This window comes from Ursus maritimus, unplaced genomic scaffold, assembly GCF_017311325.1.
Source record: "Ursus maritimus isolate PB19 unplaced genomic scaffold, ASM1731132v1 scaffold_7, whole genome shotgun sequence".
Classification (NCBI taxonomy): Eukaryota; Metazoa; Chordata; class Mammalia; order Carnivora; family Ursidae; genus Ursus; species Ursus maritimus.
Genome location: NW_024426885.1, coordinates 12,125,524 through 12,136,462, shown reverse-complemented (window position 1 = coordinate 12,136,462; position 10,939 = coordinate 12,125,524). Strand labels below are relative to the sequence as shown.

General features: G+C 42.3%; 1 protein-coding gene across 4 annotated transcripts in view; it reads left to right on the top strand.

Annotated features, from left to right (window-relative positions):
* The first annotated feature begins 2,625 nt into the window (after positions 1 to 2,625).
* Positions 2,626 to 10,939, top strand: part of DENND10 (DENN domain containing 10) — a 24,187-nt gene continuing 15,873 nt past the window's right edge. For 2 of the 4 annotated variants that reach the window (XM_040624100.1, XM_040624098.1), the window contains exons 1-4: positions 2,716 to 2,851; positions 4,810 to 5,006; positions 7,020 to 7,099; positions 10,096 to 10,244. In XM_040624100.1, the coding sequence (XP_040480034.1) occupies positions 2,752 to 2,851; positions 4,810 to 5,006; positions 7,020 to 7,099; positions 10,096 to 10,244 (526 nt within the window). In that variant the 5' untranslated portion in view covers positions 2,716 to 2,751. Of the gene's footprint in view, positions 2,852 to 4,789; positions 5,007 to 7,019; positions 7,100 to 10,095; positions 10,245 to 10,939 lie in introns of all 4 variants that reach the window. The other 2 variants (XM_040624099.1, XM_040624101.1) reach the window with 2 other exon arrangements.

Below are 10,939 nucleotides of genomic sequence, written 5' to 3'. Positions count from 1 at the left end.
CCTCTGTGCAGGCACACCCATAGGATCTCAAATTTCCTCTTATAAGGACTCAGGTCAGATTGGGTTGGGGCCCACCCTTATAGCCTCATTTTAACTAACTTACCTTTTTTTTTTTTTAAGATTTTATTTATTTATTTGACAGAGAGAGAGACAGCCAGTGAGAGAGGGAACACAAGCAGGGGGAGTGGGAGAGGAAGAAGCAGGCTCCCAGCAGAGCAGGGAGCCCAGTGGGGGCTCCATCCCGGGACCCTGGGATCACGCCCTGAGCTGAAGGCGGACGCTTAACGACTGAGCCACCCAGGCGCCCCCCCTAACTCACCTTTTTAAAGACCCTGTCTCCACAGATGATCACATGCTGAGGCAGTAGGGTTAGCACTATGCTATGTAATCATGGAGTCATTCCAGCCCATAACAGTAGCTGAAATATGGTAGGATTTTATATAATTTTCCTAGTTGATTGGATGACAGTGACCTTCACCAAAAGCAGGTATTTGAGGGGCAGACTGATGCAGATTAGTGTATTGTTGATGTTAAAGGGAATGCACAAGAGGATCTATTTTCCTTGTAAGCACTTCATCCGTAGAACCTTGCAAGAGATTGCAAAGGCCAATGAAACATGAGTTCAAGTGTCTACTTGGCTTCCAAACTGATTCTGAATCTGCATCCACTCCTTAGCCCCTAATACGTTGGTATTTTCTGTGAGAACTAGAAACATTAGCAACTATGTACTACAGTAGTAAGCACCAGGAATTGATCCAAGGGGCAAAATTCAGGGTGCTGCCCTTCAGAAGTTCAGTCTAATGAGAGAACAGAAGAGCTAAATATACTCCAATCCTAGTTCTATGACCAAATGCTATTAGACCTTGGAAGAGGGAGAAATTAGTTTTGCCTGGGTTTAGGAAAGAAATGGCCTTTGAACCTCGAAGATGTAGAATTTTTCCCAATGTAGAGAGCAGGCAGAACAAGGATACTTGTTCAAAATACAGTAGCACTGTGATTATAAAGTAAAAAGCAGGAAACAAATTCATTGTCATTAGTAGCTGATGGAACTAATCATATTTCCATGATCAAAGTATTACTCAGTTAAAATTACTGAACCAGAATTATAAGTATTAACTTGGATAAATATTTTAAAAAACAAAGTTGAGCAAAAAAGGCAACTTACAAATGAATACAAATAGTATGCAACAGAACGGGAGGCTTTGTATACAAGTGATATCTCGTGTAGCTGGAGTCCCCTTGCTTGGGTGCACATCCCGCTATCACTGCTTGCAAGCTATGTGATCCTGGGCAAATTGTGCCACTTTTCAGTTTTCTCACCTGTAAGTTGGGGCTCATAATAGGACTTATACACAGGGGTATTGTGTGGATTTAGGGAAGTAATACAGGTAAAATACTTAAAATAGTGTCTTCCATTCAGTAGATGTTAACTACTGTTGCATTGGTATAAAGTTTTAAAAGAAAGAGTACAATATTTTGTTGAGTGAAACATACAAATAAGCCAAAACTTAAAAACATATAGGAAAATGACAATGACCACATTTAGAGCAGTGGTTACCTCTGTGGGACAGGGAGGGGAAGGGGATTAGAGAAGGGAAGGGCTTTAACTACATTGTAATACTATTTTATTTTATTTTATTTTATTTATTTGTCAGAGAGAGAGAGAGAGTACAAGCAGAGGGAGCAGCAGGCAGAGGGTGAAGCAGGCTCCCTGCTGAGTAAGGGCCCCAATTTGGGACTTGATCCCAGGACCCTGGCATCATGACCTGAGCTGAAGGCAGATGCTTAACCCACTGAACCACCCAGGTGTCCCGATACTTTATTTCTTAAACTCGGTGATAACCACATGTTTTCCTTCAATTGGTATATATTTATGAAATATTTCATATTAAATACTTTAAAACATACATCAAATGACAGGGGGGTGGGATTGTATTCCTGTAGACGCTCCCTAATTAATTAGTTTTGTGAGATTTGGCGTTAGAGGCATAGAGGCTCCGCAAGGAGGGATCATGAAGACACCCGAACTGTCTGGCTCCTTTTCCTCATTCAGATCTGGGCTTAAATACCCCTTCCTCAGAGAAGCCTTCCTCCAAACCTATTTTAAAGCAGCATACACCCACCACCCTGTAACACACTGCACTATTTTATTGCAATGGGCTTATCACTCTAGGCTGTTTTAGGATGATATTACTCCGCAATTGTCTGTCTTCCTCCACTAGAATGTTCTGTCTTGTTCAACACTATATTCCCAAAGTCTTTTCAAATCTTCGGGGTTTTTGTTTGTTTTTTGTTTAGGGATGGATGGCTGAATGAATGAATGAATGAATGACCCTTCCTCCAGACTCTGGACGCCTCTCTTTAGCTGGTCTGGAGGGCAAAGGTAGAATGAGAAAAGGCTGAGGAGGGGAGGAAAGATTGGAGTAGGTTGAGGAGAGGGTTTAAAAAGAGCTGAATTAGAGGAAGTGAGGAAAGCTGCAGAAGCTGAGGGAGTTTTCTGAGGGTAAAGAGCCAGGGACCCAAGGTGAGCTGGAGAGCAGGAAGTCGAGGAGAATCAAGGGCGGGGCCTCAACGGCGGGGGCGGGGCCTTGTGGGAGGGTGGGGCCGGAGGGTGGGCGCTGCCCCGGAGCAGGGGCGGGGCCTGCGAGCTGGTTGCTGGGAGTGGTGCGCTGCGGCGGCGGCGGCGGAAAATGGCTGCGGCTGAGGCAGTGGACACTCAGCTGATGCTCGGAGTCGGGCTGATCGGTGAGGATGAAGGCGCCCTGCCCCGCAGGCCCGCGCCCCAGTTCCGCCTCCGCCTCCACCTGGGCCGGGGTGGTCTCTGCTCCCGCGGCCTCCGGCGCCGCCCGCGGTGAGGAGGTCGCGGCCCCCTCTCAGTTGGGCCTGGGCTGGGGGCTGCGGGGCCCGGCCTCCTCGGCGCGGGGATTCGGCCAGCCGCCCTGGGCCCGTCCGTCTGCAGTCTCGGATGGGACCCGCCCGGGCCGGGCAGCGGGACGGAGGGACCTCGGGCCTCCTCCCGGACTCCCCGTGCTGCAAACGAGCCCGGATATCGAGGATGACCGAGCTCCGGCGGCTGCAAGGGGGCCCGCTGCACAGGCGGGGCGGGGAGTGGGCGGAGAGCAGGTCGAGGGCCGCGCAGCTGGGAGGCGGCCGGGCCAACCTCGGAGCGTGGGGGAGCCACGCGTGACTGCCTGCCCTGGCCCCGATTATGTGGTTGAGCGCTTCGAGTCTCGGTGGCTAACTGTGCCAGCCCTAGTGCTGAGCGTTATGCAGGAATTACGTCCCGTTAAACTTCTACCACTGCTCCGGGGGGTGTAGGTAATAATGTTTGATGGCCACATTTTGGAGAGGCAGATGGAGGCCCAGGGTGTCATTTATGCTGGACGCACGCTAGGAAGTGGTGGAGCCAGGTTTGGGACCTTTGCAGTCTAGCCGCGGAGCCCCAACTCGTACCATTGGAGGAATTCTTCATCATAAGATAAAGCGTGTAGCCTGAGTGTCCACATATTCACATACGGTGGGATCCTGTTTAGTTTTGAGGAAATAGTGGTTGAGGAAGTACGCTGGGACCTTTGGGTGTGCCTGAGCCGTGTGCAGTCTTTTAGGGTTGGGTGTTTCAAGGAACCATTCATCCCATAGGCGGGAGCGAGCACGGGGTTGCTTGTATGACTGTCTCGGTTCCCTGCGTGCCATTGTCCTTTGAAATAATATTCTATTGATATTTTTTACAAACACCTAAACATTGTGTTCCTTTAGTGTAGAAGAACATTGCTTCCGTTTAGCAAAACTGTTTCTATTTTCATTGTCTCAAAGGAGTGCATTTATCTGGGAATGGCTTCCTGTATTTATTTCTGATGTGATTTTAAAACTGCTACAAAACAAAACCTAATTATTTCAGCCATCGTAGTCCTATTTGAAGGTACTTCTGAATGAGGTTGGGTTAAATTCTGACTGTATCTGGTAACAGCAAAGACGAAGATGACTTATAATCATTTTCAATTCAGCAGGTTTTGTATCTTTTTATATGGACACGGATTTAAAAGGGATTTGCTTCAAAATAATGGTGGGGAGAGCTATCTCTTCCCCCTATGAAACGAGGAGGAGCCAGGTGTGTCTAGTTGCTGGAGCTGAATGGTGGAGATGGGGAAATTCATTTTTTTTAAGTTCTCTTTTATACATGCTTGATATTTTTCATAATAAAAGTTTTTTTTTAATCTATAGAATAGATCAAAATCTGCATCCTTACCGTTATATATGCAGTAACTGTTTTTCTAAAGTTTGGCTACGTTATTGAGGTGTTTGCTTTGATGATGAAACTACATACATGATGGCATAACCATTATTATTATTATTACTATTACTATTTTAAATACGGAATTTGCACAAGCAGTATGTAATGTGATTTAAAAGAGATCTCACCGTTTTCTTCATCCCCAGTTTTGTTTTTAACAGACCCTTCCTGTGTATTTATTAAAGATCCTTCGCACTAGATAAAAATGTAATGAGTTTATGAGAATTTGTGTGGGAGGAGAAGGGTGAAGGGGAAGACCTCTACCAAAGCTGTAAGGCTAAATATTAATTCATGATTTGTTATAAAAGCTTTTTACTCAGGTGGCCTAAAACTCAAGATCAGGAGAGCTAGATAATTTGACCAGTAGAGGTAGGTGGGAATTTGGGGTCACATGTGCTCCAGGATGCTTTGTGAAATGGGATGTTAAAACTGATTCCACTAAGTGCTTCTGAGTAACCAATCAATTCACTTCCTTGCTGCTGTTTGACATTCTCACAGTGACCATCTTTCCACCGTAGAAAAGGACACAAATGGAGAAGTTCTGTGGGTGTGGTGTTATCCTTCCACGACAGCTACTTTAAGGAATTTACTGCTGAGAAAATGCTGCCTTACAGATGAGAGCAAACTTCTCCATCCCTTCGTCTTCGGTCAGTACAGAAGAACATGGTTTTATATCACAACAATCGAAGTTCCAGATTCTTCAGTTTTGATAAAGGTATGACTGCATAAAGGTCAAACTCCAAAAATATGTAAAGTGATGTCACATTATTCCAGTAACTCTTAGCTTTAGACATTATCATTCATGATACCCTTTTGAAAAAAAACTAAATATGATTTTCACTGGGAATATTCCCTTTCAGGTTTCACTCTCATTTATTCTATAAACATTTGTTGGTGTATATTATACGACTGACCCTGTGGTTGGTATCATGAAGCCTTTTCCAGGTTATACTCTGTTGCAGTTAGAAATGTAGAAGTACTTTCAAAGTCATGACTCTGACTAATAAAAGTAGAAAAAGCATTTTTCTATAATTAAAAACTATTTTAAGGGATAAAATTATCCTTGGCATAATTAAGAAAACTTGTTTCATTTGTTTGTGGATGGTAAGGATATATTAAGAATAGAAAGGAGAATTAAAGAAACTCAGGTATTCAGTAGGCCTTTTGCGTGTGTCATTTGATATGAACAGTATCAGTGTGACATGTTGAAAACTAGTACGTGGTTATTGTGGGCTTTCCTAATCCCAAGCAACCAGCCAATTATTTTCAAAGAAAAGAAATATTAGAAAGTGGCTGAGCTCCTGGTGTGTTCCTGGGTGGGGACTTCTTTTACCTTCTAGGGCTACTTCTATAACCAATAACCAGACTATATGAAGCATGTCCAAGATATCAGTTTAAAATTAAAGAATTACATTTAAAATAACAGGAAGGCAACTATTTTAAACTGCTGGAGGTTTGGGGCACCTGGGTGGCTCTGTTGGTGAAGTGTCCCACTCTTGATTTCTGCTCGGGTCGTAATCTCAGGGTCCTGAAATCGAGCCCCAAAGTAGGCTCTACGCTCAGCAGGGAGTATGCTTCTCTCCTTCTCCCTCTGCCACGCACACTGTCTTTCTCTCTCAAAATAAATAAATAAAATCTTAAAACTGCTAGAGGTTTAAGAAAAAACAGATTCATAATTAGAAAATGTAGATTTGCAAAAAAGATAGTTTTCAAAGTGTTATAAAAGCTTTGGTTTATGTTCATTAAGTTCTTGCTGAGAGATCTTAATGTATCCTCAAGTAGATTTATCTATGTTTTGGCTATAGTCTGCCAAACAATAGCAACATTGATTTCAAGTCTGTTTTTCAGATTTGAAAAGTAGCAAGATTTAGAGATAGTTCTTATACTTCAAAATATGATTTCTAAAAATCATATTATTCATAATGAATAATTTTCTTAAATTCATAAATTTCTTAAATGCTTTACTTTTTATAATGTTCTGAATTTTGTCTCAGTGGAAATAATAGGCATATGATTACCAGAAATTTATATAGATAAATGAAGCTTCTTATAACAGTGGTTTAGACTATCTGGCATTCTACAGAGAATTGACTATTTCAGGAACTGTGTGATTTTTTTTTTTTTTAAGATTTTATTTGTTTGAGAGAGAGAGAGAGCTCGAGAAGGGGGAGGGGCAGAGGGAGAGGGAGAAACAGCCTCCCATTGAACAAGAAGCCTGATGCGGGGCTCCATCCCAGGACGCTGGGATCATGACCTGAGCCAAAGGCAGACGCTTAACCAACTAAGCCACCCAGGTACCCCAAGGAACTGTGTGATTTTTACTGTGTGTATTTTTGTTTTCTTTCCTTCTGCTTCATTAATTAATAGTTGATAAATTAGTAGTCTAATAGCATTTCTCATTCTGCTTTGATGAGGTTAGGGGAATATAAATGAAAACTCACATTTTTGATACTTGAAATGTATTTGTGTTTTTGAAAAAGTTTAAACTCAAAGTATTATATTCTTATCTAGGAAATTAAATATTTATGTATATATAAGTATATGTTGTTTATATGCATGTGTATATAAGCATAAAAGTATAAAGAAGCAAGTGAAAACTTGGTTACATTTTGATCTTTTCCTTTTAATGCCTGTCTGTCTTGTACAGAGGTTTGCTAGAATATAGTAATAAAAATTAAATCTGTGAAAGTGTCTTTAAAAAGTATACTTTTTTGTTTCTTTTGGACAGGTGACTCATTTTTCTATTGTTCTGACCGCCAAAGATTTTAACCCAGAGAAATATGCCGCCTTCACTAGGATATTGTGTAGGTCTGTATGAAAACTGTGTTAAATGCTATCACACAAAAACGAAGATCTTACTCAATAGTTGCATAGCAGATTTCTACACCAAGGAAGCAAATTTCAGGCCTCTGCCTCCCCAACTTAATCTTTACTTGCCCTTCAGAAACTGTTTTGTAAAGAGGAACTTTCTCTTCTGCTTCGATGACACTGCTCCTCTTTTTGGGAGAATGGGAGAAGGGAGGGAAGCAAGCAGTTTACACAACTATTGCAGTTCCTGGGGATTTTGAGTCACTTGCCACTTTCGGTCTGCCGCTTCTACTCACTTCTGATTTAGAACTTTCCTTAGCAGGATGAATAAGTTAAGTGCTCGTGAAGTGATAAGCTGGTTCGTATGTGTCAAAGTCTGTGTGTGGGAGTCATTTTGGGGAAAATTAACGGGCATTTTGAATTACGCTAAAGCACAGGAAAATATTTCTTAGCTGGAATGCTGAGAAGCTGAGAATCTGATTAATTGGTTAGTCGTCATTCAGGTAAACTTCTTTAGTTTCATCCCAGCTGTTGAAAAAAATTATGTAAAGTAATACCAGTCTGCTTTCTTGCCTTGGTAAGTATATGCAGTAGAGTTAATGGAATCTTTCTTATATGTTAGGGACACTGGTTTTTCCTTAACCAGGGCTTTGACAGTTTTTTGTTATTGTTTTTTAATATTGTTGTCACTAGATAGACTTGTAATTCTAATGTTATGTATTACAACCTCAGCCCTCAGGCTTATTATGCCCAGTAAGTTTTGGGGCGGGGAGCAAAGGGAGTTGTTTTTGTTTTTCTCACTATAAGCCAGATAAATGGTTGCTTTTCTGTGTGTGTGCCATTTTTGTATATGTACACTCATATATAGATCTATAGAGGAAGTCTGCTTTCTCATTACTTAAGGGTTTCTAGTAGGTTATATTTTAACAAAATGAAGTTTTACTGGTTTTGCAGCCAGCTATGATAAGAGAGCCTTCTTGCTGTCAGAAGATAAGTTCCAGGTATATAGTTCACCGTGGATTATAAACAGTTGTCTGCTACTGTGGCACTGACACAGAGATTATTATCGTAAGAGGAGACACCATCTAGAAGCCATGAGCTAAAAACACTGCAAAGCTGTTTTTGAACAAACACTGGGCTCTCATTTCATTGGATTGGGTTAAGGTTAGGTTACCCAGTGAATTCACTGGGAAATATTCTGGGGCCCAGAATGTAAGGTTGCTTTAGACCCCGCTTCCTGCCCAAGAGGAAGTCCAGAGGGTTCCTCACCTTCTCTAGTGCCATGGCATTGTTGCATTCTGGACTTTTCTCTTGTCACAGTTGAGGAGAAATGAGGACTCAAGCTATTGGCAGCCGCCTCCTCTGCCCGCTACCCCTTACTGCACTTGCCCTCCGTGTGTACATCCCCACACGCTCCTGCACGCACGCGTGCGCGCACACTCTCACTAACGAGCCTGTGTGCACAGGCACATAGACTGACACTTTTCACACATGCTGAGGTTACCATGGAGGGGCTCCCTTCCATCTCTGGGGAGGGGAGCGGGCAAGCATGGTTTCTATAGCATGCTGCTCGCAGTGGCAGTGGGAGCCCACACGAAGGGGTTCATTTCCTGTGTGGGGTCCAGGTCATTTGCCATGACCCCCTTCATCTTCTAGTCCGTCCAGCTAGTGGCTGTGGCGGAGAACTCCGGGTTTCCTGCACGCGTGGAGTCAGTTGTCCATGCCAGGTGTGACAGCCTGTGGCCGTCCCATCTGAATAAGTTCCCCTGAGTTGCACTTTGTGGGTTTCCTATGGAATGATTTTGGGGGAATTCCTCCTTCTATTCAATATTTCATGGCTCAGGGTTGTCATGGAAAAAGTAGTCTTACCCTTCCTATGTTTCTCTTCTCCATTACTGTTTATTGAATCTATTTTACAGTTTTAATGGTGTGTTGTTTGTTTTGTGGTGTAATGTAAGCATATAGCAAAAATATACAAACAATAAAAAAAGGTATCCAATGAAAACTAAGTCCCTTCTTTCCCCTATTCCCAACCTCCAAATGGAGACATTTTCTCCATATAGAAATGTGTGTATGAGTTCATGGGTTTGATTATTTTATATATATGATAGCTTACCATATTCATTGTTCTTTACCTTTTTTCCTCAATTTGTGCATTAAGATAATTAAAAAACACAATGATTGACAAAATTTGATTAGTAATTAAAACACTTCTTCACATAATGTACAATAAATATGATTTTCAGTTTGATCTGTTTTAAACCATGATTTTATTTTCTTTCCAGTTTTCTATCCCTTTAGCTACTACGACACCCCAGTAGGCCCAGTCCTGCTTCTCAAGCACAAGTTAGATTTAGTTATTCACAGGAAGAGGTTTCAGGGAAAGGGACTGATTTCACATATGAGCTATAAATGTAGCCAGTCCTGTCAGCATTTTCTGGAACTTGATGATGAGTATATCTAGAGTGCATTTATCACCAGAAACTTAAAGGAGTTTGGTTTCTTAATTATCTAAATATAGCTACCTCTGGGAACTCTGATAATAAGTATAAGTTCTATAATTAGTGCTTTCTCTGTGAACAACGCAAAACTCCTTCCTTGTGAAAGGAAGTCCCAGCAATAAGATAGAGTTGTTCCTACTAGAAACACCATTTGTGAACATAAGACGTAGAGAGAGGTAAGTATGCCATATTTTTAAGAATAATGGGGCCTCAGAAAGTCCATAGCTCATTCTCCTGCTTGAGTGGACATCTTCCCCAGATGTAAGGAGAAAGCCACCTACCGGGAATTGTTGAAGGTCTCTCGAGGGGTTATTTTTTTGGATACATTTTCAGATTAAATTCTAGAAGTAGTCGTATCATGAAAAGATTCAGGCATTCAGAAGCGTATTAGCAAGTTGACTTAGATTTTGTAGCAAGGCCCATACGTAGCCTTGGGTTGCGTTGCTCCNGTTCCTGCTGAATAACAGCATGGCTGCCATTTGTCTTTTCTTACAGAATGTACCTGAAACATGGGAGCCCAGTTAAAATGATGGAGAGTTATATTGCAGTTCTCACAAAGGGGATATGCCAGAGTGAAGAAAATGGCTCTTTCCTTAGCAAGGATTTTGATGCCCGAAAGGCATATCTTGCAGGCTCCATCAAAGGTAAAAAAAAAAAAAAAAAAAAAAAAAAAAAAAAAAAAAAAGCAAGCAAGCAAACAGAACAAAAACCCATCCCGGATGGTTCCATCCCAACAACAATAATATCCCCAAGCCCAGGCCAGTCCTCATTAGACTCTGATATTATTCCATCTTCCTGTATACTTTCATCTACGTAATATTTGTTTGCTGAACAGGAGGGTAGTTCAACTTCTACATCGCCTTACTTGATTAGAATTCTGTCGTAGGAAAGCAGAGTTTGGTGGTGGTCCTTTCCATAGGATTCTGACAGTTAATATAGAAATGCTCTTTCACAGGTAAGCTGAATCGCACGGCTTGAGTCTCCACTGACTTCCATAGTTTTTCTCTTCCTTACATTTTAGCAGTTACTTCTTCCATGGGGAGAGCTCCAGCCCCTGGCCCGGTGTTCCTCTTTTAACCCCCTGCCCTTTCCCTCCTAGCTGGGACATCCAAAATGACAGTACAGGGCTGAGCCAGACTTCAGGGTCCTTAAAAGGGAGGAGAGGGGAGCTCTGAGGGTCATGCTAGCTCTCGTGCTTGTCCTCCCACAGCACTGTCTTTGCTCTTGATCCTACTGTTCTGCACTGTTTTGAAGCACCCTGTTGACATGTTAGGTTTGTCCAGCTATCTCAAAAGGACCTAAGTCATGATGGGCGGGGGGGGGGGGGGGGGGGGGGGGG